Raw genomic sequence first — 27,794 nt, forward strand, 5'->3', positions numbered from 1 at the left:
CCGCCATCTAGGGACAAAACAAATCAATAAACATACTGTAATAACAGCATCCTCTTATTTTGCCCTAAGGGCCCTGTCTTCTCCCCTCCCTTCTCTCTAGAAAAGAAGATCTATTAAAGAGCTAATCATGTTTCTTTCTTTATAGCTGGGAATTAACAAGGAGGAGGGAAACGGTATGGGATTTCCCAGGGATTGTATTTATTATACTGCAATTTGATTTACGTAGCGGTGTCAGTTTTGCGCTCGAAGCAAAATAGAGGAAAATTTCAGGTTGGCTGTAAGGGAGAACTTGCAGCTTCAGCAACTTTCTGGGTTTTTTCCCATAACTGTGCCAACTTTTCCTAGATGGCTTTTTTAAAAACACACACACACACACACAAAAAAACCCCCCAGCAAACAAAAACACATCTGCATCAAATTACTTGATCCCAATCACAAAATGCAATGATAGGAAATGTGTTACGTTTCCTATCATTCTCTTTTCTGTTTTGTTCTGTTCCATTCTGTTCCATTCCATTCCATTCTATTTTATTCCATTCCATTCCATTCTATTGCACATTCTATTCTATTCTATTCTAATCTATTCTACTCTACTCTACTTTACTCTATTCTACTCTACTCTACTCCATTCCATTCCATATTTTCTATCCTATTCCATTCCATTCCATTCTATTCCATATTTTCTATCCTATTCCATTCCATTCCATATTTTCTATCCTATTCCATTCCATTCTATTCCATATTTTCTATCCTATTCCATTCCATTCCATATTTTCTATCGTATTCCATTCCAATCCATTCCATATTTTCCATCCTATTCCATTCCATTCCATATTTTTTATCCTATTCCATTCAATTATATTCCATATTTTCTATCCTATTCCATTCCATTCCATATTTTCTATCCTATTCCAATCCATTCCATATTTTTTATCCTATTCCATTCAATTATATTCCATATTTTCTATCCTATTCCATTCCATTCCATATTTTCCATCCTATTCCATTCCATTCCATATTTTTTATCCTATTCCATTCAATTATATTCCATATTTTCTATCCTATTCCATTCCATTCCATATTTTTATCCTATTCCATTCAATTCCATTCCATATTTTCCATCCTATTCCATTCCATTCCATATTTTCTATCCTATTCCAATCCATTCCATATTTTCTATCCTATTCCATTCCATTCCATATTTTCTATCCTATTCCATTCCAGTCTATTCCATATTTTCTATCCTATTCCATTCAATTCTATTCCATATTTTCTATTCCGTTGCATCCCATTCCATATTTTCTATCCTATTCCATTCCATTCTATTCCATTTGCAGAATCTTTGCCTTCCTCTGGAAACCCGGATAAAAAGAATAATCCAAGCAATTGACACAAACACCCTAATCATAAAATTGCTTCCAAACACCTGTGGTTGATTTCCTACTCCTTGATTGCTAAACAGGTGAACTCTAAGTACTGCGGAAAATCCTGGCTTTGCTTGTTGTTGAGGAAAACTACAATTTTGTTTCTTCCTGATACAAAAGAGGATTACCTACAGGTAACTCGATTGAAAGGCCTAATGGGTAGGTTGTACTAAACTTGTCAGTTTGAAAGTCTGCCTTTTTTTCTCATGAGGTATATTAGTTGTGGCTAAAGTCTATCACCTGTGAAGCTTCACCATGAAAATAGTCTTTATACCATCTGATAAATTTAGAGTTATGAATTTACCTCTTCTTTTCTCTCTTCTTCTTTCTCTTCTTTTTTTATTTTTCCCTTCTTTCTCTTTACTTTTCCTTTCCTTCCCTTCCTTTCCCTTTAGTTCTTTTCCCTTATATGTATGTGTATATATATATGTGTGTGTGTGTGTGTACTTTGATGTATAACTGTATACTCAAATTCATATACATTTGTACCACTATTTGCATAGTCCTTTTGCTTTATGTATCCCCTCTACTATTTATCTTCAAAAAAGATTATATTCTCTTTTTTAAAAAATGGAGGGGGGGAGGGGGGGAAAGAAAATAGTCTTAATACATGTCCTTCAGAAATGCTTGGTTTGAGTGAGGTTGGAACAACTAAGAGTTACACAAATTGATTTTTGGCATTGCTTCTTTCTGTAATTCTTAGACTTAAGTGCAGTGGCCAAGCTATACATGTCTATGCAGTGTTACTCCATTTTTTTCAAATGTAAAAATGGGGGGGGGTGGAAGGGAAGGAGAGAAGGGAGGGAGGGAGGGAGGGAGGGAAGGACACAACTTGGAAATAACAGCTATCTCTTTTAAAGAAGTGGAGATGAAAAATAGATAGAACATAACCATTAATTAATTAATTTAATTTATTTATTCATTTGTCCAATACACAATACATATGGAAGAGAATAGACACAAAGTAATATATATAAAGATAATATGTAAAAATAGAGGAGAGGATATATGAAAGGAAGAGAATATATATGATATATGAGATAAAGGAAAGACAATTGGACAGGGGACGAAAGGCACACCAGTGCACTTATGTACGCCCCTTACTGACCTCTTAGGAACCTGGAATGGTCAATCATGGATAGTCTAAGGGAGAAATGTTGGGGGTTAGGGGTTGACACTATTGAGTCCGGTAATGAGTTCCACGCTTCGACAACTTGATTGTTAAAGTCATATTTTTTACAGTCAAGTTTGGAGCGGTTAATATTAAGTTTGAATCTGTTGCGTGCTCTTGTGTTGTTGCAGTTGAAGCTGAAGTAGTCATTGACCGGTAGGACGTTGCAGCATATGATCTTGTGGGCAATACTTAAATCGTGTTTTAGGCGTCGTAGTTCTAAGCTTTCTAGACCCAGGATTGTTAGTCTATTTTCGTAGGGTCTCCTGTGTCGAGTGGAGGAGTGAAGGGCTCTTCTGGTGAAATACTAAGTCGCATAGTAACAAAAGTCAATGGATAGATGACAGGTGTTCTTATTGAAGAAAATAAGCCTGGGTGGCGCAGCAGGTAGAGTGCGGTACTGCAGGCCACTAAAGCTGACTGCTAGATCTGCAGGTCAGCAGTTCAAATCTCATCACCAGCTCAAGGCTGACTCAGCCTTCCATCCTTCCAAGGTGGGTAAAATGAGCACCTGGATTGTGGGGGCCATAGGCTGGCTCTGTTCAAAAGTGCTATTACTAACATGTTGTAAGCCACTCTGAGTCTAAGGAGAAGGACGGCATAAAAACTGAATGAATGAGTATGCCCTCTTTGGCATAAAATGTTATTGCTCAATTAACTATGTTTTGGCTACCAACTCTCCTTCTGGTTCAGTTGCATTGAATTTAGCAGATAATGTTTTCAGCGGGATTTGTCTAGTAGTAAACTATGAAAAGCAAACCCAAAACAAAACTAGACTCTAATTTAAGTCAATGACGAAGCTCTCACTGACCTCAACAATGTCACAACTGGCATTGATCGCCCTGTTAGCAAAGCTGTAGCTAAAACATGTTTTCTAGGTCAATAATTGCTTTGTTGGGAAGTCAAATGAAGCTTGAGCTCCGTACAGTCTCCCCATGAGAGGAAAGAACAGTTATGATTAGTTCTTCATTACACCGCTCCAAATAATTAAAGCAACTTCAAAAATTGGTTGGCTGATTTGCATTAATGCTATTTTGATATCCACCAAAATGAGCCTCCTGTATTGTTTACAGCAAATTTGTGGCCACTGTTTACGATCTCCTAGAAAAATCACACATGGTGTTTTTCTCATAGGGGTTGTTATAGTTGAGAGCAGTGATCGTGGCATGAATATTGTATGCCTTTCAGTCGATGCAATTGCTAAAATGTTAAATTAGGACCAGGTTCACCAGAAGAGCCCTTCACTCCTCCACTCGAAACAGAATATCCTACAAAAATAGACTAACAATCCTGGGCCTAGAAAGCCTAGAACTACGGCGCCTAAAACACGATTTGAGTATTGCCCACAAGATCATATGCTGCAACGTCCTACCGGTCAATGACTACTTCAGCTTCAACCACAACAACACAAGAGCACGCAACAGATTCAAACTTAATACGAACCGCTCCAAACTTGACTGTAAAAAATATGATTTCAACAATCGAGTTATCGAAGCGTGGAACTCATTACCGGACTCAATTGTGTCAACCCCTAACCCCCAACATTTCTCCCTTAGACTCTCCACGATTGACCTCTCCAGGTTCCTAAGAGGCCAGTAAGGGGCGTACATAAGTGCACTGGTGTGCCTTTCATCCCCTGTCCAATTGTCTTTCCTTTCTCTCACTTATCATATATATTTTCTTTCCGTGTTTTTGTGATGCTGTGATTTCGCTGAGGCTCCCCTCACTGGGAAACCCCACCTCTGGACTTCCGTTGCCCGTGAAGCACCTGTTTTTGCGCTGCTGGGATTTCCCTGCAGCATCGCAAAAGCACGGAAGTCTGGAGGTGGTGTTTCCCATGGAGGGGAGCCTCGGGGAAATCCCAGCAGCGCAAAAATGGGTGCTTCGCTGGCAACAAAAGTCCAGAGGCGGGGCATCCCAGTGGTGGCGGCTTGGGCTTTAGGGTGAAAATAGTTTGTAAGAAGAGGCAAAAAAATCTTAAACCCCGGGTTTGTATCTCGAAAAGTTTGTATGACGAGGGGTTTGTAAGACGAGGTATCACTGTATAATCCTGCAGTGTTTGCCTTAATATAAGAATCAAAGCCTGTTCCAAATGGTAAATGATGTGGTTAAGTAGAGGGCTACCATAAATTTCCAGAATAAAATGAGATTACAATAGAGAAAGGAGATTTTTTCCCCCTCTCTCAATGGTGATCTTTAAAGGCAGTTCATTACTATAACTTGAAATTATTCACAGAGGGTTTCTTGGTCCCTAAACTAATTTAATTCCAATGTAATGATGAGAACACCCGCAAAAAGCAATGCATTTTAAAGCATGGAGACTATTCGGATGGCAACAACTCGATATAAATCAATTAAGCAGCCTTAGACTTTTAATCAGGGAGTAAATGGGTCAAAGAAAGCAAAAGAGGTTTGGTGAAAGACCTGAATGGTCTGAAGAGAAATTGGCTTTGAATAAGAGATTTTATTTGTATTTATTCGTATTGATTAGTTTTGCAAATAACTCCAGGTGGTGAACATATCCAATAGGTGAAGTGAGTTGGGCTGAGAGAAAAGGATTGGCCCTATCACATAGCGGGCTTTTATGGCTAAGGCGGGATTAGAACTCACCCTCTCCTGGTGATTGGCTTAAAGTCATCCAGCTGGTTTTCATGGCTAAGGCGGGATTAGAACTCACCCTCTCCTGATTATTGGCCCAAATTCACCCAGCTGCTTTTCATGGCAAAGGCGGGACTAGAACTCACCCTCTCCCGATTATTGGCCCAAATTCACCCAGCTGCTTTTCATGGCTAAGGCGGGACCAGAACTCCCCATCTCCTGGTGATTGGCCCAAATTCACCCAGCTGCTTTTCATGGCTAAGGCGGGACTAGAACTCCCCATCTCCTGGTGATTGGCCCAAAGTTACCCAGCTGCCTTTCATTGGCTAAGTCAGGACTAGAACTCAGCATCTTCTGGTGATTAACCCAAAATCACCCAGCTGGTTTTCATGGCTTAGGCAGAACCAGAGGTCACTGTGTCCGCCTTTCTAGGCTGGTACACAATGAGAGAAATGTAGGTAAGACAAAATTCCTCTCTTGGTAGCTCAGCCTTACCTGTCCTTCTCCATGGCACCCTTCATACGTTGATTTATGTATTAATGTGTGTTGCGTGTATGATTCTTGATTATGTTTATGTGCATATAATTTACATTTTTAAAAAAATTGGTACAAGAGCAAAGCTTAAATTACGTTATCTACCCAAAACATTAATAAAATCGTAGACGTTCAAAAGGAAACCATTTGATAATAGGATAGAATAGAATTCTTCACTGGCCAGGTGTGATTGGACATACAAGGAATTTGTCTTTGGTGCAGATGCTCTCAGTGTACATAAAAGAAAAGAGACATTTATCAAGAATCATGAGATACAACACTTAATGATTGTCATAGGGGTCGAATAAGCAATCAGGAAACAATCAATATTAATAGAAAAGGATCAAACAATGACTACTTCAGCTTCAACCGCAACAACACAAGAGCACGCAGCAGATTCAAACATAATAGGAACCGCTCCAAACTTGATTGTAAAAAATATGATTTCAACAATCGAGTTATCGAAGTGTGGAACTCATTACCGGACTCAATAGTGTCAACCCCTAACCCCCAACATTTCTCCATTAGACTCTCCACGATTGACCTCTCCAGGTTCCTAAGAGGCCAGTAAGGGGCGTACATAAGTGCACTGGTGTGCCTTTTGTCCCCTGTCCAATTGTCTTTCCTTTCTTTCACCTATCTTATATATCAGGGGTCCCCAACCACCGGGCCGCGGACCAGTACCGGGCCGCGGGGCATGTTGCACCGGTCCGTGGAGTCAGCAGTTGCCGGCCCTCATGCTGCCACCCCCTCCCTCCAGCGCTTCGCCTCCTGCCGGGCAAGAGGCCTCGGGAGGCAGGTTCTGCCGGCCACAGGACGATGGATGGGACAGAGGGGCGGGAAGGACCGAGAGGCTCAAGCCTCTTTTGGCTTCTGCCACGGGGCGCTTTTGCGTTTTTGGCTGGGGGGAGGCAGGAGGGCCAGCCTGACCCTCTCTCCAGCGCTTAGCTCCCGCTGGGCAAGAGGGCTTGGGAGGCAGGTTCTGCCGGCCACAGGACGATGGCGGGAAAGAGGGGCGGGGAGGACCAGCACCTCCATGCTTAATCCCGCCCCCAACCACGCCCCTTTCCGCCCCCACTGGGCCATAGAAAAATTGTCTTGCTGAAACTGGTCCCTGGTGGAAAAAACTTTGGGGACCACTGTTATATATTCTCTTCCTTTCATATATCCTCTCCTCTAAGTTCACTTTCACCCTCTTTTATATTATCACATGTCTATCTTTCTTCCTATGTATTTGTGTATTGGACAAATGAATAAATAAATAAAATAAATAAAGTTACAGTCATACAGTCCCAAGTGAGAGGAGATGGGTGAGGAAACAATCAATATGAATAAAAATCTTAAGGATACAAGCAACAAATTGCCGTCACAAATGGGAGGAAATAGGTGATAGGAATGATGAGAAAAAACTAATAGTAATAGTAGCACAGACTTAGTAAATAGTTTGACAGTGTGGAGGGGATTATTTGCTTAGCAGAGTGATGGCGTTCAGGAAAAAACTGTTCTTGTGTCTAGTTGTCTTGGTGTGCAGTGCTCTGTAGCGTTGTTTTGAGGGTAGGAATTGAAACAGTTTGTGTCCAGGATGCGAGGGGTCAGTAAATATTTCCACAGCCCTCTTTTTGACTTGTGCAGTATACAGGTCCTCAATGGAAGGCAGGTAGGCAGCCATTGTTTTTTTTCTGCAGTTCTGATTCTCTGAAGTCTGTGTCGGTCTTGTTGGGTTGCAGAACCAAATCAGACAGTTATAGAGGACAGGGATTAAGAAAACAACTGAAGAAGAATAAAAAATGAATACATTAAAAGAAGAAAAGAGGAGAAATCTATAGCTCATAGGAGGGAATTTAAAAAGGAACCACAACTAGTAATACAACGTCATGCAGTTAAGTTTTGATTTTTTTAAAAAAACTAGTGTTCTTCTATGATGTTAAATAGCTTAAATGGATCATTGCAAATCAACTTTTAAACAAATTAAGCCCGAACCGTGTGGTCTAGTCTTTATCTCTCCACTGGTCATGCCTCTCTCTTGATTCAAAGCCAGTTCAAAGTCTGAAACCTTTAAAATCGGATATACACACATGGTTCTTTCCAAAATCCCCATTTTGTGACGTTTTAGCCTCAAGAAATCCATCTCTCTTCATAAACAGACCAATTGTAAACTTTACACGCCCACCATGGTTTCATATTAAAAATGCAAAGAAGATGTAAGCAAAACTCTACAGAATATAAAACCCAATTTGTTGGTCAATTTAGAAAGGCTATGGCTGTTTAGTGATAAATATCAGGTCTGCATCACTTCTTGTGGTTTGCGTTTTGCCTATGGCAGCATTCGCTTCGGTTCAGTTCCACCACATTTCTGTTCTTCGTTTTCCGCCTTAAAACAGGCCCAGCTTTCTCACGTGACTCTTGTTATCTTGAAAATTTACATTACAAGAAATATTTTCTTGGTATGTCTGTGGGGTTGTATTGCTAAACTCTTGAGCTGTGTTTATGAAAACTTAATTCAAAAGCTTTTTAGAATCTCAGGGTGTTTTGCTTCTGATCTTAGCGTATCCAGCGAAGTCACAAGAAACTTATTTATGACTGAAATTAATTAGATAGTTCCAGTAATGGTCTGCACCCCCCACGGAGGGGGGAGCAGAATGGGAGTAGTAAGTTTATGCACTAGTTATTGAATACTTAATACAGTGGTACCTCATCTTACGAACGCCTCTTCTAACGAACTTTTCGAGATACGAACCCGGTGTTTAAGACTTTTTTGCCTCTTCTTCCAAACTATTTTCACCTTACGAACCCAAGCCGCTGCTGCTGGGATGAAGGGGTTTCTTTTCCCCCCCCCTTTTCTGAAGAAAGAAAAGGGAGGGGCGGCTTGGAGGGGGAAAGAGTTTGCATTTAAAAAAGTAGGAGAACAGCACTGAAAGGGTGTCTTTTGAAGAAAGAAAAGGGAGGGGCAGCTTGGAGGAGTAAAGATTTTGCATGCTTGCACAGGCACTGAAAGGGTGTCTTTTGAAGAAAGAAAAGGGAGGGGCAGCTTGGAGGAGTAAAGATTTTGCATGCTTGCACAGGCACTGAAATGGTGTCTTTTGAAGAAAGAAAAGGGAGGGGCGCCCCCCTTGCCTTTCTTCCTTCCCACTCACCCTTTAGCCTAGCCTTGCTTCTTCCACCCGCCCCCTTTAGCTGCTCCTCCCTGCCCTCTGTTCGCCTCCCTTCTAAAGTTTGGGATTTTCCTGAAGGATTTGCACACATTATTTGCTTTTACATTGACTCCTATGGGAAACATTGTTTCGTCTTACGAACTTTTCACCTTACGAACCTCCTCCTGGAACCAATTAAGTTCGTATCATGAGGTACCACTGTAGTTTTTTTTTTAATTGTCCTTCCTTCTCTATGTTGTGGTTGGCTCTGGCCCAGCTCCTGCCCCAGGGAATGTGGAGGTGGATGCGGGGAAAACTTCAACATGTCCTAGGCCTGTTTTATTGCTGACAGAATCAGGTAGTTCAGTCTCCTCGGACGAAGAAGAAGGTGGGAGTGACTTGGAAGAGGGGGGTTTGGCACACAGCCCAGGAAGCCAATCACCATTATCCTTTGTCGATTCGGATGACGAAGTGTTAGATCCACGCAGGCGCAGACTTATGCATCGAAGAGACCAATTGAGGACATATTACAGGAGATAAGAGAGGCCACCTTATAAACCTGCCACCGCCACTGGGATGCCATTGCCAGCGAAGTGCCCCTTTTCATGCTGGTGGGATTCCCCTGATGCTCCCCTCCATGGGAAACCCCACCTCTGGACATCCATGTTTTTGTGATGCTGCAGGAGAATCCCAGCAGGGGAATCCCAAAAACGGGTGCTTCGTTGGCAACGGAAGTCCAGAGGTGGGGTTTCAAGGACTTCGGTGGTTTTGCAATGCTGCAATTTCACTGAGGCTTCCCTCGCTGGGAAACCCCACCTCCGGACTTCTGTTGCCAGCGAAGCGCCCGTTTTTGTGATGCTGGGATTCCCCTGCAGCATCGCAAAAACGCAGAAGTCCGGAGGTGGGGTTTTCCCATGGAGGGGAGCCTCAGGGGAATCCCACCAGCGCGAAAACAGGCGCTTCGGCTGGCAAAAGGGGTGGATTTGGGGCTTGCACGCATTAATCGCTTTTCCATTGATTCCTATGGGAAACATTGTTTCATCTTACAAACTTTTCACCTTACGAACCTCGTCCTGGTACCAATTAAGTTCGTAAGACAAGGTATCACTGTACTTATGTGTGCAAAAAAAATAATCTATAAACTACATATATAAAAAGAAGAGTTCTAGGAAGACCCTTAATGTACAAAAATTGTTTTAGATTATCATGTTTACATCATCAATATCATCGGCAAAATACCAGAATGTTTGAAGACTACGGAGCTCCTGTTAATTAGAGTTATGAATAAGCCCTTTCCACTGATAGCTTTATTGAAAAGGTTTGTGCTATGAAGGATAACGTCCATAGTGGGGTTTAATTTGCACACTCATTCAGCACTTGACTGCTGTGAAACTGATCACTGTGAATAAAAGAGAAAGTTTGAATCAATGCTTCTGCGACGTAAAAGCCATGAATCCACAAATGCTCAGAAGCAATTTGCTAAGCGCTTCCTAAGTTGCAAGGCGCATCTTAAATTAACGGCCGAAAGCCTGTAACTGTTTTAGAATATTGCTACTGTATGTTTCCCTTGTAATAATTAGAAGTTTATACAATGGGGGATTGTTGGTAATTGGTTGCTAGCTAGCTTGGTCATTTTTATGGCATTGTGGGTTGCCACGATGGATGTCTTTATTTAGAAAGTTTCTTTCTTTATTTTATTTATTTATTCATTTGTCCAATACACAAATACATAGGAAGAAAAATAGACATGTAGTAATATATATAAGGGTAAAAGTGAACTTAGAGGAGAGGATATATGAAAGGAAGAGAATATATATGATAAGTGAGAGAAAGGAAAGACAATTGGACAGGGGACGAAAGGCACACCAGTGCACTTATGTACGCCCCTTACTGGCCTCTTAGGAACCTGGAGAGGTCAATCGTGGAGAGTCTAAGGGAGAAATGTTGGGGGTTAGGGATTGACACAATTGAGTCCGGTAATGAGTTCCACGCTTCGATAACTCGATTGTTGAAATCATATTTTTTACAGTCAGGTTTGGAGTGGTTCGTATTAAGTTTGAATCTGTTGCGTGCTCTTGTGTTGTTGCGGTTGAAGCTGAAGTGGTCATTGACAGGTAGGACGTTGCAGCATATGATCTTGTGGGCAATACTCAAATCGTGTTTTAGGCGCTGTAGTTCTAGGCTTTCTAGGCCCAGGATTAGTAAATGGGTGGGGGTTTTTTCTCCAAGCAAGATCTTAAATTTTGGGCCAGAACTATACATTATACACCTACGTTTGCTCTTTGCAAAAGCTGAGTGATTCACATTCTAATAGTTGGTGTTTTTTAGGAATTATTTACATCGCTGACAGATTTTTTAGGAAAAGCTACAGGACTTTGGCACTCACCAGCCAAAAGAGAAAGAATGACTAATTATAATGATTAAGCAAAGCACTTCTATGCAACCTCTTTCCAACGCTAATCTGGCTGAAAACACGTTTAAAAATTAGCATGAACAAATAAAGAAGTTGAAATTGAAAATCAACATTGCAACTTGTATTTAAACTGTACAGGGACTCGGTTGTCACCTTACGACCACAAATGAGCCCAATGAAAGGTTGATAGTTGAAGACTGCCTATATTGTATTAATTTGGTGGGGGTGGTGATGTGTTGTGTGTGTGTTTCTCTCTCTGTGTGTGAATGGATAGATGATAGATGGATGGATGGAGGGAGGGAGGGATAGAAAAGAGAGAGATCGAGATAGATAGATAGATAGATAGATAGATAGATAGATAGATAGATAGATAGATAGATAGATAGATATGGGTAGATAGATGATAGGTAGGTAGGTGGTTGGATAGATGGAGAGAGGGAGTTGATTACATAGAGATAGATGGATGGATGGATGGAGGGAGGGAGGAAGGGATAGAAAAGAGAGAGATCAAGATAGACAGATAGACAGACAGACAGACAGACAGACAGACAGAAGATAGGTAGGTAGGTAGATAGATAAGATAGATGAATGGATGGATGGATGGATGGATAGATAGATAGATAGATAGATAGATAGATAGATAGATAAGATACATAGATAGATAAGATAGATAGATAGATAGATAGATAGATAGATAGATAGATAGATAGATAGATAGATAAGATAGATAGATAGATAGATAGATAGATAGATAGATAGATAGATAGATAGATAGATAGATAGATAAGATAGATAGATAGATAGATAGATAGATAGATAGATAGATAGATAGATAGATAGATAGATAGATAGATAGATAGATAGATAGATTAGATAGGTAGGTAGGTAGGTAGGTAGGTAGGTAGATAGATAGATAGATAGATAGATAGATAGATAGATAGATAGATAGATAGATAGATAGATAGATAAGATAGATAGATAGATTAGATAGGTAGGTAGGTAGGTAGATAGATAGATAGATAGATAGATAGATAGATAGATAGATAGATAGATAGATAGATAGATAGATAGATTAATAGATAGATAGATAAGATAGATAAGATAGATAGATAGATAGATAGATAGATAGATAGATAGATAGATAGATAGATAGATAGATAGATAGATAGATAGATAGATAGACCAATAATGTGAGAAAAAGAATTATCCAAAGATCAATTTACCTAGTCAAATTATTGGGAACCTGACAACTATTTTGCCATACATGCCCCATTCCTTGTCATTTTTCTTTAAAGTAACCATTTGCCAGTAGCGCCTTCTGACTTTCTGTTGTATACTCATTTCTTTCTTTCTTTTTCTGTATTTTTTTTAATTTCCTGAATTGAAAACACCTAAATTATAACCCCTCGGAAACAAAACAAAAACCCAAGGAAAATGATAACAGAGGCAACAAAGCTAGGAAGTGACTAATGGATGCAATTATAGGTGAACCAAGATCTTTTTCAGTTGTGAGGAAATAACCTTATTAGTCCTGCTTCCTGTTTCCCTATGAATCTGAATGTGGTTGTTAATTGTTAATTTTTTTTTTCCAGGAGGCGTTGTGGATAAGGATCTCCGTCGCTACCTCAATCTACGGTTCCAGAAGGGTTCGGTGGATCACGAGCTTCAACAGATCATACGAGACAACCTCTACCTCCGAACCGTGCCATGTGAGTCCACCCTTTGCCAAAATATACATTTTGTGTTTTGGGTAGCGTGTTCGGGTCTGTGGATTTTTTTAGGCATGCTCGGGTGAACAATTGGAGCCATGTTTACGTTTTATTATACTTGTGTGGCCGTCTTGATTTATTCTTACGTTTTGTGCCCAGCTGCTGTTCGAAATTTTGCATCAGGTGTGATCAAAATGTTTAACGAGTTGACGAATTCTGCTGCAAACAAAACTTATAGGGTGCTACAAGTTACTATTCTTTATTTAATTTTTTAAATATTTTTTTTATTACATTTTTATCACAACAAACAAACAAACAAATCTTAAAGAAAAAGTGCCCAACACCAATAACTCCTCCACCATTTAGGGGGTTAAATTATTTACAGTAAATTTCAATTTCTTCCTTGGCTCCGATTTACATTTCTTTACATACAAAAAGTGATTGGAGTTTATTTTTCACATTGTCGTCATATATTCTACTTAAGATATAATCTTTCACCTTATTCCATTGTGCCATCAGCTTCTCCAATTTATTTTCATCAAAGTTATTTAATCTTATTTCCATAATTTCAAAGTGGATGTGGTCCACCATGTACCAGTACCAATTCTGGATTGTCCATTTATTGCTATCCTTCCTCCCTAATACCACTACTGCTTGCTACAAGTTACTACCCTGTTTCCCCGATAGTAAGACATCCCCGATTGTAAGACATATCGGGGGTTTCAGGGGGGTCGGCTAATATAAGCCGTACCCCGAAAGTAAGACATATGTCTTACTTTCGGGGAAACACGGGGGTATTGCCGCCTCCCTCTCATCTAGCTGCGCGCCGCCTCCTGCCCACGTCCGCACCGTCCCCCTCTCCATACGTCGCCGCGTCTGCCACCTCCCTCTGATCTTAATGAGCGCCGCCTCCTGCCCACTTCCGCGCCGCCCCCCTCCATACGTCACCGCGTCTGCTGCCTCCGTCTGATCCAAATGAGCGCCGCCTACTGCCAACGCCATATTGTTCAGGTTGTTAATAAATGTTAATTTTATGGTTAAAACAAAAAATTCGACAATTTTTTTCCAATATAAGACATACCCCGAAAGTAAGACATAGTGGGGCTTTTGGGGATAAAAAGAAAGTAAGACACTGTCTTACTTTCGGGGAAACACGGTATTAACAGGTGGAATTGCCATATATCGTATACATATATTTTTTTTTAGTGGTGATTTACTAGATCTCCAAATTTTTACACCTTTTTTGGAGGTGAAAAAATTGGGGGAACTGAAGTCTCTACATTTAGTGTCTTAAAGCATTATTTGAGATTATTCAGTATACTTTTAATGCTAAGAATATGAGTCTTGCCTTTGACCTGCAAATATTTGACCTGCCCCAAGGAATGTGGAGGTGGATGCAGGGGAAACATCAACATGTCATAGGCCTGTTTTATTGCCGACAGAGTCAGGTAGTGCAGTTTTCTTGGACGAAGAAGAAGGTGGGGGTGACTTGGAAGAGGGGGGCTTGGCACAAAGCCCAGGAAGTTAATCTCCATTATCTTCGGTTGATTCAGATGCGGAAGTCTTGGACCCACGCAGGCGCAGAGTTATGCGTAAAAGAGACCAATTGAAGAAATATTACAGGAGATAAGAGAGGCCACCGGTGTTTGGGTGGGGCTCCAGTAATTAGTGCTGCTGATATAAATAGTAGCGTGTTGGTTTGGCCGTTGTAGAAGATTATCTGATCGTTGTTCTTCAGGACTGTGCCTTGCTGTTTCTGGACTTTGTGGATTTTTCACGACTTTGAAACCAAAGCAGAGCAAAGTGTGTGTGCTTCACTTCGTGGAAGAAGGGCTGTGACGTTTCTTCACAGCTGCTATCTAAGTACTTAAAGACTGATTAAAGGGATTGTACAGACTACCAAGTTGTTTTGGGACAAGTGCTCTTTGCAATACAAAAAGGGTGCTTTGTTTCTTTTGAATTTTTGTGATAAAGAACATTGTTTTGGAACTTTCAAGCGTGTGTGTCTGAAATTTGTACCCTTGAATTTTCAGGAGACTCTTACCATAGAGCCAGGCAGAACACATACACTATATTCCAATATCTGGTAAAGAGAATCATCATCTCTGATTTTTAGTGGTGACTTAAGGGGATCTCCAACTTTGTACAACTGCTTGGAAAGTGAAAGAATTGAAGGAACTCAGGTCTGTACATTAAGTGTCTTTTGGCAAAAGCAGTATTTAAGATTATTCAGTATACTTTTAATATAAAAACATGAGTCTTGACCTGCAAATGTTTGCTATACAGATGGATGTCTAGACTAGAACCATGATCGTAATCATGGGGGCGAGATCAGGGATTGGAATGCTAGCTGTCTTCCGGATGATGTAAAAGTAGGTGGCCTCCATATGCTGTGGACAGCTTGTTCTACTCCGAGTATTGTCCCACTACACAGGGACTATAAAATTTGTCCGTGGGAGTTTACACATTTCCTTTGGGTCACGGCCAACAGTTTCAAAGCTGCTAACAATAATCTGTTTAATGAAGTCATGTTTTCATTCTTGTCTCAGATTTCTTTTGGGTTTTTGCTTTTGGGTTTCTGTTGGCATAGGAAATATTATTATTATTATTATTATTATTATTATTATTATTATTATTATTATTATTATTTATTGGATTTGTATGCTGCCCCTCTCTGTAGACTCGGGGCGGCTAACAACAGTAATAAAAAACATCATATAAATCCAATACTAAAACAACTAAAAACCCTTATTGTAAAAACCAAACATCCCTACAAACAAACATACCATGCATAAATTATAAAGGCCTAGGGGGAAAGAATATCTCAGTTTCCCCATGCCTGATGGCAGAGGGGGTTTTAAGGAGCTTATGAAAGGCAAAGAGGGTGGGGGCAATTCTAATCTCCGGGGGGTGTTGGTTCCAGAGGGCCGGGGCCGCCACAGAGAAGGCTCTTCCCCTGGGCCCCACCAAACGACATTGTTTTGTTGATGGGACCCTGTTGGCATAGGAAATATGCTTTCCTCCATTGTTGCACTTAGAATAATAGAATTAAAGATCTGCAGGTGTCCCACCCTGATAGTCGCTGAAAGTCACTTGAGATCTAGAGTCTCTTTCATGGTCCTGGAGTGAGGTGAACCCCTGTCAATTGTGATTGTTGTTGTTATACACAGGGTTGTTGTTATTTTTCCTTCTGGGAATCACGATCTGTTTCTCTGTGGTTGTTATTTCTTGCTTTTAAAGTAGAAAGGGTATAGTCCTTTGAAGTTGGGCTATCTCTAACTTATACTGTCTGCCCTTATACTATTTTCTGTATTTTATCTTAGAATGGATCTATGTTTATCCCAGGCATGTTTAAATTCAGTTCCTGTGGATTTACCAACCACATCTGCTGGAAGTTTGTTTCAAGGATGTACTACTCTTTCAGTAAAATAATATTTTCTCATGTTGCTTTTGATCTTTCCCCCAACTAACTTCAGAGTGTGTCCCCTTGTTCTTGTGTTCACTTTCCTATTAAAAACACTTCCCTCCTGGGAGAGGAGAGAGAAAGGAGAGGAGAGAGAGAGGAGAGAGGAGAGAGAGAGGAGAGGAGAGAGAGAGGAGAGAGAGAGGAGAGGAGAGAGAGAGGAGAGAGAGGGGAGAGAAAGGAGAGGAGAGAGAGAGGAGAGAGAGAGGAGAGGAGAGAGAGAGAGGAGAGAGAGGACAGGAGAGAGAGAGAGGAGAGGAGAGAGAAAGGAGAGGAGAGAGAGAGGAGAGAGAGAGGAGAGGAGAGAGAGAGGAGAGAGAGAGGAGAGAGAGAGGAGAGGAGAGAGAGAGGAGAGAGAGAGGAGAGGAGAGAGAGAGGAGAGAGAGGGGAGAGAAAGGAGAGGAGAGAGAGAGGAGAGAGAGAGGAGAGGAGAGAGAGAGAGAGGAGAGAGAGGACAGGAGAGAGAGGAGAGGAGAGAGAAAGGAGAGGAGAGAGAAAGGAGAGGAGAGAGAGAGGAGAGAGGAGAGAGAGGAGAGAGGAGAGAGAGAGGAGAGGAGAGAGAGAGGAGAGGAGAGAGAGAGGAGAGAGAGGGGAGAGAAAGGAGAGGAGAGAGAGAGGAGAGAGAGAGGAGAGGAGAGAGAGAGAGAGAGGAGAGAGAGAGGAGAGAGAGAGGAGAGGAGAGAGAGGAGAGAGAGAGGAGAGAGAAAGAGAGAGAGTTCACTTTACAAAATATATTTAAACTTAGCGTAACAAAGGGAGATTTAATTAAACAAGCGATCTAGCTATGGAACTGGCACTGGAAAATTAAAACAAAAAAAATTAATAACACTGAAAGTAATTTGATAAAGCAGATAAGTCACTAACCTTGGTAGAAAGCAAATATTTTAAAAAATTGGCAGCACGGTTGCCGTTTATTAATAATATTTGACAAAGTCTACAGATTAAGATAATGTGGGCTTTTGCCAAGTGTTTCAGGCAATTAACATAAAATAACATGCCTTTAGTTCTTCGCTTGTTCTACTTGTAGGCTGCCAAACCAATAGCCATTTGCAGTTCTCCAAGTAAACAATTATACAATTAAAATGTCCATGGTAAAATTGATACATTAGTAATTACAGAAAATATAGAAGTGGATAACAAATTATACAACCCAGATACAGATAGAGATATGTTAAAATGAAAATAAAAATAGAATAAGATGGGCACCAGTCAATGGGGCTGTGCCAAACAAGATAAAGACATGTTGCCAACCATAAATAATTGGTTGGTTGAAGGTACATTGACCAATAGCATTTACTGGAGCACGGTTCCTGGCATTTCCAGTTAAAATTGTTAAAACAACTGTCAGATGTAATAACAATAGCAAGAAAAGTTGTAAAATGGGGCGAAGCTCACTTAACAAGTGTTAGCAACAGAAATTTCTGCTCAGTTACAGTCGTAATTTAAGAACTAACTGTATTCAGCATATTTAGATGCCAAAGCAGTCTGAATGTACTGTTTGTACTGAACATCCAAAATAAATAGAAGAATAGAGTAGAGTAGAGTAGAGTAGACTAGAATAGAATAGAATAGAACAGAACAGAACAGAACAGAATAGAATAGAATATATAGAGGAAGTAGAATGGAATAGAATGGAGTAGAGTAGAGTAGAATAGGATAGGATAGGATAGGATAGGATAGGATAGGAAAAAAAGTAGAATAGAATAGAACAGAACAGAATAGAATAGAATATATAGAGGAAGTAGAATGGAATAGAATGGAGTAGAGTAGAATAGGATAGGATAGGATAGGATAGGATAGAATAGGAAAAAAGTAGAATAGAATAGAATAGAATAGAACAGAACAGAATAGAATAGAATATATAGAGGAAGTAGAATGGAATAGAATGGAGTAGAGTAGAGTAGAATAGAATAGAATAGGATAGGATAGGATAGAATAGGAAAAAAAGTAGAATAGAATAGAATAGAATAGAATATATAGAGGAAGTAGAATGGAATAGAATGGAGTAGAGTAGAGTAGAATAGAATAGAATAGGATAGGATAGGATAGGATAGGATAGGATAGGAAAAAAAGTAGAATAGAATAGAATAGAATAGATAAAGGAAGTAGAATGGAATAGAAAGCAACGACGTTCAGGTTTGGCGAACTCACCTGAACTTTGCCGGGAAGTTTGGGTGAGTTGGACAAACCCGAACCTGAACAGCAGCAGCGCCACTACGGCGTCCTTTTCCGTAAAAATAAACAAGGAGGTGGGGAATTTCCCACCTCCCTTTGCTTCCTCTTATTTTTACGGAAAAGGATACCGCAGCGACGCTGCAAGCAAAAGGAGGTGGGGAATTCCGGGGGTGGGGCTTTGACTCATTCCTCCCCATTTTAGCCGGCCAGGAGGGAGTCCCCGTGATGTCAAAGCCCCGCTCATGGAATCCCATCATGGGATTTCCCACTTCCTTTTGTTTGCAGCGCCGCAAGCAAAAGGAGGTGGGGAATTCCATGATGGGATTCCCCACTCTCTTCCCGGGCGGCAGCACTTCGCAGTGTTCGAGCGAATGCCGAACGCCGAACCAGAACTTTTTTAAAAGTTCGGGTTCGGCATGCCGAACTTGGCAAAATTCGGCACGAGCCCGAACTTTGCAAGATCAGTTCGCCCAACACTAGTCATAAAATCGAGGGCCCACGAGACGGTTACATCCCTGGCAATTTAGGAAAACACTCTTTGAATCGAATGCCTGCGCGAATTCGTAATTAAAGGTTTTTGTCAGCTTCTTGGCAAAGGATTTTTGACGTTTTGGAGAAGTGTAATATTTGGGCTCCGCAGTGGAGCCTTGGCTACGATACAAACCTCAGGAACGAATTTAATGTTGTGCGATATTCAATAATTTGGCTAGGGAAGCGGATTGTGGAGAGTTGAGTTGAGTTGGCTCTAATTCCACAGCGTGACATAACTAGCAGAGAAATTGTAGCATTCCATCCTCCTCCTGGTCCATCTTGAACCTCCCAAAAGAATGAATAGAATAGAATAGAATAGAATTTTTATTGGCCAAGTGTGATTGGACACACAAGGAATTTGTCTTTGGTGCAGATGCTCTCAGCGTACATAAAAGAAAAAGATACATTTGTCAAGAATCATGTGGTACAAGTACAACATTTAACGATTGTCATAGGGGTCAAATAAGCAATGAAGAAACAATCAGAAATTTATGAGGCTTGGCAAAAGGTATATATCTGGTGGGATACAAAGAAACAGAGATAACCTTATTTTTACACTATTTTAAATATATTTGTACCTAGCAGTTATATTGTATTAGACAGTGATTATTTACAATATAAAGATAAACTCCTTCTTTCCTCTTCTACCATTTTTCTTTTTTTTCCTTCATAGTTCATTTCAAGTTATAATTTTAAATTTTTTATATATTTTTAAATGTTTTAGATGTGTTTTTACTTATTATCTTACAGTTGATATATCTAAGTATTTTATAAACAATGATAAAGTTAGTTTATTTTTTACTTATTATAAATATAAAGATGACTTCTACTTTGAGAGGAGCGATTTATTATTATTATTATTATTATTATTATTATTATTATTATTATTATTTATTCTTCGTCCAATATACAATACATATGGAAGAGAATAGACATTAAGTAATATATATGATGATAGAAAGTCAAAAGAAGAGAAGTAGATGGGAGGGAGAGAGTATATATGATATAAGAGATAAGGAAAGACAATTGGACAGGGGATGATAGGCACATCAGTGCACTTATATACGCCCCTTACTGGCCTCTTAGGAACCTGGAGAGGTCAATCGTGGAGAGTCTAAGGGAGAAGTGTTGGGGGTTGGGAGTTGACACTATTGAGTCCGGTAATGAGTTCCACGCTTCGACAACTCGATTGTTAAAGTCATATTTTTTACAGTCAAGTTTGGAGCGGTTAATATTAAATTTGAATCTGTTGTATGCTCTTGTGTTGTTGTGGTTGAAGCTGAAGTAGTCGTTGACCGGAAGGACGTTGCAGCATATGATCTTGTGGGCAATACTTAAATCATGTTTTAGGCACCGCAGTTCTAAGCTTTCAAGACCCAGGATAGATAGTCTATTTTCGTAGGGTCTTCTGTTTCGAGTGGAGGAGTGAAGGGCTCTTCTGGTGAAATATCTTTGGACGTTTTCGAGAGTGTTGATGTCTGAGATGTGGCATGGGTTCCAGACAGATGAGCTGTATTCGAGAATGGGTCTGGCATAGGTTTTGTAGGCTCTAGTCAGTAGTGTGAGATTGCCAGAGCAGAAGCTCCATTAAATGTTACATGTAATGTATGTTTTGTCTGTCTTTGCAATTTAATAAAAAATATTTTAAAAAAAGAAAGAAAAGCAAACACCCCCCCCCCAAAAAAAAGAAACAATCAATATTAATAAAAATCTTAGGATACAAGCAACAAGATAGAGTCATACAGTCCCAATTGGGAGGAAAAGGATGATAGGAATTATGAGAAAAACTAGTAGAAATAGAAGTGCAGACTTAATAAATAGACAGTGTCGAGGGAATTATTTGTTTAGCAGAGTGATGGCGTTCGGGAAAAAACTGTTCTTATGTCTAGTTGTCTTGGTGTGCAGGGCTCTGTAGCGACATTTTGAGGAGGAGTTGAAACAGTTTGTGTCCAGGATGTAAAAATAAAATGAAATAAATAAATAAACAAACAAACTTCTTTCTCCCCACCACCAGTGAAGTAGACCGGAGCTGAGGCAATGGCCAAAACAACCTTTAATGAATTTCAAAAGCTGAGAGTGTTTTTGTTGTGGGTCCAACACTAATCCACTATGCCACGTTTTGACTGTGTCACCAATTGGACTTCAGTTTGTATTTCTGATCTGTGGAACTTTCTTACTAAAACTTTATTCAGAGCAACCTCCCCAACGTAGCCAATAGGAGGCGCTGCAACACAATGCATGAAAAATGTTCTGAGGTTTGAAGATGCTATGCAGGGTAGCATCTGACAATTGCGAAAACAGCAAATATTTGCATAAAGGCATAGATTAAACATGCCAGGTGATATTTAAGGGACCAGATCAGATCAGGATTCCCATTTTTCGTGACTAAAATGCTAAGCAATGCTATTTTCAGCTCTCCCCTTCTGATAATGCAGTAATCATTTGCTCCATGTAAAGGAGAAATGATTTTGCATAGCTTTGGTCGGTCCTTGCAAAGGGAATGGCTCTTTGGAGCCAGAGGAGCAAAAAATAAAAAGTAATTTATGGGTTCTAGATATCTAGAGATATATTGTCTATAGATCTAGATATACCATAGATACATTTCTGTATATAGATCTAAGTATTGCCCACAAGATCATATGCTGCAACGTTCTACCTGTCAATGACTACTTCAGCTTCAATCACAACAACACAAGAACACGCGACAGATTCAAACTTAATATCAACCGCTCCAAACTTGACTGTAAAAAATATGACTTCAGCAACCGAGTTGTCGAACCGTGGAACTCATTACCTGACTCTATAGTGTCATCCCCTAACCCCCAACATTTTTCCCTTAGACTATCCATGATTGACCTCTCCAGGTTCCTTAGAGGTCAATAAGGGGCGTGCATAAGTGCACCAGTGTGCCTTCCGTCCCCTGTCCAATTGCCTCTCCTTATCTCATTTATCTTTTCTTCCTTTCAAGTATGTTCACCTATACTTTTATATCTTTTCTTCTATTCTTTTCTATATTTATATTATTACATATCTATTCTCTTCAATGTGTATTATGTACTGGACAAAATAAATAAAATAAATAAATAAATAAATAAATGTAGTATTCCATCATTTTAGGGGCTGCTACAAAGATGATAGAGTGGAGTGGAGTGGAATGGAATATATAGAAACATAGAAGATTGACGGCAGAAAAAGTCCTCATGATCCATCTAGTCTGCCCTTATACTATTTCCTGTATTTTGTCTTAGGATGGATCTATGTTTATCCCAGGCATGTTTACATTCAGTGACTGTGGATTTACCAACCACGTCTGCTGGAAGTTTGCTCCAAGCATCTACTACTCTTTCAGTCAAATAATATTTTCTCATGTGGCTTCTGATCTTTCCCCCAACTGAGATTGTGCCCCCTTGTTCTTGTGTTCACTTTCCTATTAAAAACACTTCTCTCTTGAACCTTATTTAACCCTTGAACATATTTAAATATGGAATGGAACAGAACAGAAACATGGAATGGAACGGAACAGAACAGAACAGAATAGAATAGCACAGCATAGAATTCTTTATTGGCCAAGTGTGATTGGACACACAAGGAATTTGTCTTTGGTGCAGATGTTCTCTAAAGCAGGACAAGAAGCAACTTACTGATAAACAGGAGACTAAGGCATATACACTGCTGCAAAAAACTAAAGGGAACACTTAAACAACGCAATATAACTCCAAGTAAATCAAACTTATGTGAAATCAAACTGTCCACTTTAGGAAGCAACACTGATTGGCAATCAATTTCACCTGCTGTTGTGCAAATGGAATGCTTCATTCCTTCAGATCTAGGATGTGTTATTTGAGTGTTCCTTTTATTTATTTATTTTGAGCAGTATAGGCCACATGGAAATGTCACCTATTCCTCCTTTTCTATTAGGAAAAACGCATTTGTAAAAATAATTGAAATAGTTCTTTAGAACAACCCTCTTGGTCAAATTTAAGGGCTTAATTTTAATGTTGAAAAGTGTGCAGGTGAACCAATTAGCCCTTTCTCTATCTCTACAAACCTTCAGTGCTTTTTAGTAGCACATTTCATTTCAAATACTCACCGGGCACCCTTGAAATTTAAAGAAGAAATTATAAGTTTGCTCTCTCTCTCTCTCTCTCTCCCCTCTCCCTCCATCCCTCTCTCCCTCTCTCTATGTCTCTCTCTCTCTCTCCCTCCCTTCCTCCCTCTCTCCCTCCCTCTCTCTCCCTTTCTCTCTCTCCCTCTCTCCCTCTCTCTCTCTCCCTCCCTCTGTCTCTATCTGTTTCTCAGATATATATATATAACTCTTCCCTGGTGCAAAGCTGATACAGGGAGGAGAGCTTGTGGCCTAGAGATTAAAGCTACTGCCTTATAGGCAGGCTGCCCATATTCAAATTCCAGTAAGGGTATAGCTAGTTGATGAGAGCCAGATAGCTTTAAATAGATCTCTAGTAGTCTCCCTTCATTTCCATTATCCCAAAAAGAGGTTACAGAGAGAGAGAGAGAGAGAGAGAGAGAGAGAGAGAGAGAGAGAGAGAGAGAGAGAGAGAAAGGAAAGAAAGAAGGAAGGAAGGAAGGATGAAAGGAAGAAAGGAAGAAAGGAAGAAAGGAAGAAAGGAAGAAAGGAAGAAAGGAAGAAGGAAGGAAGGAAGGAAGGAAGAAAGAAAGAAAGAAAGAAAGAAAGAAAGAAAGAAAGAAAGAAAGAAAGAAAGAAAGAAAGAAAGAAAGAAAGAAAGAAAGAAAGAAAACTTCAATAGTCTGGGCTGGGGCATCTGTGTTTGTGAGCCATGATTAAGGGATAGCCATTTTTTAAAATGCTGCTAAATTGTGTATCACCCTAAAATCTAAATTGGCATGCTTACGAGAGTAAATGGGACATAAGGAGAAATAAGCAGATAAAACATTTAACTTTACAACCAGAAACAGAGTGCTGTGTTATTAGGAGCTGTTAATAAAGAAGCCACCTAGAACAAACTTATTAAAGGTGCTTGCTTGGTCATTTGTAATCACTAAAAATTGCCCCAAGGCAGCTATTCCCGAAGCTTATATCTTTATTTATTTAAAAATATCCTCTCTAAAATGTTGCGATGGATCTTTTTCTGCTGGCCTAAGTTGGTTATAGCTCAGTATATTAGCAATTGATTGGGAAGAGGCTTATTTGCTAGATGTAAAGAACGAAGTGTGTAATAATTAATTTTTAGGGAAAAGTAAATGACGCAGCAGGCCATGCAATATTAAAGGAACCTAGCGTGCTGCTTTCACGCAAAACATAAAACAGTAATTTGGTATCGGTTAAATTATTCACAAGGCCTTTTATTTTAAAACTTGAGTGAGTGATGAGTAGCCGGAATTAGAATGGATCTGTTTGATTAGTGGGTTTGTTCACATCGCTGACGATAGCCTTGCTTCAAAATTCAATAAAGTCGAATGTGGATGTGTAGGTGTGAGGTTGTGTGTCAGCTCTTCAGAGGTAGTTCTGGCAAGAAGCACCAACCATCGGAACGAAATTCTACCTTTATTTAAAAGTTACAATAACAGAATCCAGTTTGAAAGTGTCTGATCCTTCCCTTCCTTTTACTCTCCAAAAAACTAGGGGCTTGCTAAAGCTTGTAGAATAGAATAGAATAGAATAGAATAGAATAGAAACATAGAAGACTGACGGCAGAAAAAGACCTCATGGTCCATCTAGTCTGCCCTTATACTATTTCCTGTATTTTATCTTACAATGGATCTATGTTTATCCCAGGCACGTTTAAATTCAGTTGCTGTGCCGTCTGCTGGAAGTTTGTTCCAAGGATCTACTACTCTTTCAGTGAAATAATATTTTCTCATGTTGCTTTTGATCTTTCCCCCAACTAACTTCAGATTGTGTCCCCTTGTTCCTGTGTTCACTTTCCTATTAAAAACACTTCCCTCCTGAACCTTATTTAACCCTTTAACATATTTAAATGTTTGAATCATGTCCCCCCTTTTCCTTCTGTCCTAGAATAGAATAGAATTTTATTGGACAAGTGTGATTGGACACACAAGGAATTTGTCTTGGTGCATATGCTCTCAGCGTACATAAAATAAAATATATATTTGTCAAGAATCATGTGGTACGACACTTAATGATTGTCATAGGGGTCAAATAAGCAATGAAGAAGCAATATTAATAAAAATCTTAGGATATAAGCAACAAGTTACAGTCATACAATCAACATGGGAGGAAATGGGTGATAGGAATGATGAGAAAAATTAGTAGAATAGAAGTGCAGATTTAGTAGAAAGTCTGACAGTGTTGAGGGAATTATTTGTTTAGCAGAGTGATGGCGTTCGGGTAAAAACTGTTCTTGTGTCTAGTTGTCTTGGTGTGCAGTGCTCTGTAGCGACGTTTTGAGGGTAGGAGTTGAAACAGTTTGTGTCCAGGATGCGAGGGGTCAGTAAATATTTTCCCTGCCCTCTTTTTGACTCGTGCAGTCTACAGGTCCTCAATGGAAGGCAGGTTGGCAGCAATTGTTTTTTCTGCAGTTCTGATTCTCCTCTGAAGTCTGTGTCGGTCCTGTTGGGTTGCAGCACCAAACCAGACCGTTATAGAGGTGCAGATGACAGACTCAATGATTCCTCTGTAGAACTGTATCAACAGCTCCTTGGGCAGTTTGAACTTCCTGAGCTGGCGCAGAAAGAACATTCTTTGTTGTGCTTTTTTGATGATGTTTTTGATGTTAGGTGACCATTTTAGGTCTTGAGATATGTGTTCATAGTTCTCTAAGTGCTTTTTCCACATTTTATAGCATTTAGACTTATATACCGCTTCTTAGTGCTCTTACAGCCCTCTCTAAACAGTTTAGAGAATCAGCCTCCTGCCCCCAACAATCTGGGTCCTCATTTTATCTATGGAAGGATGGAAGGCTGAGTCAACCTTGAGCCGGTGGTGAGTTTTGAACTGCTGAACTAGAGCTAGCAGTTAGCTGAAGTGTAGCCTACAATGGTGCACTCTAACCAGTGTGCCACCTCGGAGAAGAGAAGAGAAGAGAGAGGAGAGGACAGGACAGGACAGGAGAGAAGAAAGAGGAGAGGAGAGAATTTTTATTGGCCAAGTATGATTGGACACACAAGGAATTTGTCTTGGTGCAGAGAAGAGAGAGAAGAGAAGAGAAGAAAGAGAAGAGGAGAGGAGAGGAGAGAATTCTGGGAGTTGAAGTCCAGATATCTTCAAGTTGCCACAGGTGGGAAACACTGCTCTAGACCAGGGGTCCCCAACCACCGGGCCGCGGACCAGTACCGGGCCGCGGAGCATGTTGCACCGGTCCGTGGAGTCAGCAGCTGCCGGCCCTCATGCCGCCACCCCCTCCCTCTAGCGCTTCGCCTCCCGCCGGGCAAGAGGCCTCGGGAGGCAGGTTCTGCCGGCCACAGGACGATGGACGGGACAGAGGGGCGGGAAGGACCGAGAGGCTCAAGCCTCTTTTGGCTTCTGCCGCGGGGCGCTTTTGCATTTTTGGCTGGGGGGAGGCAGGAGGGCCAGCCTGACCCCCTCTCTTCAGCGCTTAGCTCCCGCTGGACAAGAGGGCTTGGAAGGCAGGTTCTGCCGGCCACAGGGCGATGGTGGGAAAGAGGGGCGGGGAGGTCCAGCACCCCGATGCTTAATCCCGCCCCCAACCACACCCCTTTCCGCCCCCACCAGGCCATAGAAAAATTGTCTTGCTGAAACTGGTCCCTGGTGGAAAAAACGTTGGGGACCACTGCTCTAGACTAACCAAACCCAAATCCTACAACCGCTCTTCATAGGTTTTAATCTCCAAGGTGATAGCAATAGCATTTAGACTTATATACGGCTTCACAGTGCTTTACGGCCCTTTCTTTATCATTTTAGTTGCTCTTCTATGCACTTTTTCCAAAGTCTCAACATTTTTTGTGTGTGATGTGACCAGAACTAGAGGCACTTATTCCAGACTTTATAAAGCGGTATTAATACTTCATGTGATTTTAACATGTGGGCCGCGGCCTAGTGGTTGGGGACCCTTGATCTAGGCCCATTGTATGAGTAGCTCGGACACATCCTGGCCAGGGGTGAGTCCCAACTTACCTCATTGTCAGTTCACTTCCCCCCGCACTGAGTTTCTGTGCCTTGTAGCCAAGCGCGCAGGCGCAGTGCAAAACCCCAGAATTTTTTTAAAAAAACAAATATTAAAACACCGAAAACAAGATGGTGACCTCATGCACAGTGATGGAAATTCGGCTTTTGTGCATGCACAGAAGAAAAAAAGTTAAAGAGAATTAAATAGAGTGGGCCTTCTCCGGGTCCCGTCAACTAAACAATGAGCTTTAAAGCCCTACATGGCATCGGACCAGAATACCTCTGGAACCGTCTTCTGCCGTACGAATCCCAGCGGCCAATGAGGTCCCACAGAGTGGGCTTTCTCCGGGTCCCGTCAACTAAACAATGTCGGTTGGCAGGCCCCAGGGGAAGAGCCTTCTCTGTGGCAGCCCCGACTCTCTGGAACCAAGCCCCCCTGGAGATTAGAACTGCCCCCACCCTCCTTGCCTTTCGTAAACTCCTCAAAACCCACCTTTGTCGTCAGGCATGGGGGAACTGAGATATCTCCCCCGGGCCTATACAATTTATGTATGGTATGTTTGTACGTATGTCTGCTTAA

At 40.7% G+C, this 27,794-nt stretch overlaps 1 protein-coding gene across 13 annotated transcripts in view; it reads left to right on the forward strand.

Moving 5' to 3' along the window:
• Nucleotides 1-27,794, forward strand: part of MAGI2 (membrane associated guanylate kinase, WW and PDZ domain containing 2) — a 526,993-nt gene that overhangs the window by 90,805 nt on the left and 408,394 nt on the right. For 12 of the 13 annotated variants that reach the window (XM_070755140.1, XM_070755141.1, XM_070755143.1 and 9 more), the window contains one exon: nucleotides 12,864-12,980. In XM_070755140.1, coding sequence (XP_070611241.1) covers nucleotides 12,864-12,980 — 117 coding nt within the window. Of the gene's footprint in view, nucleotides 1-1,476; nucleotides 1,559-12,863; nucleotides 12,981-27,794 lie in introns of those variants that run through there. The other variant, XM_070755142.1, reaches the window with a different exon arrangement.

This window comes from Erythrolamprus reginae, chromosome 6 (genome assembly GCF_031021105.1).
Source record: "Erythrolamprus reginae isolate rEryReg1 chromosome 6, rEryReg1.hap1, whole genome shotgun sequence".
In the NCBI taxonomy this organism is placed as follows: domain Eukaryota; kingdom Metazoa; phylum Chordata; class Lepidosauria; order Squamata; family Dipsadidae; genus Erythrolamprus; species Erythrolamprus reginae.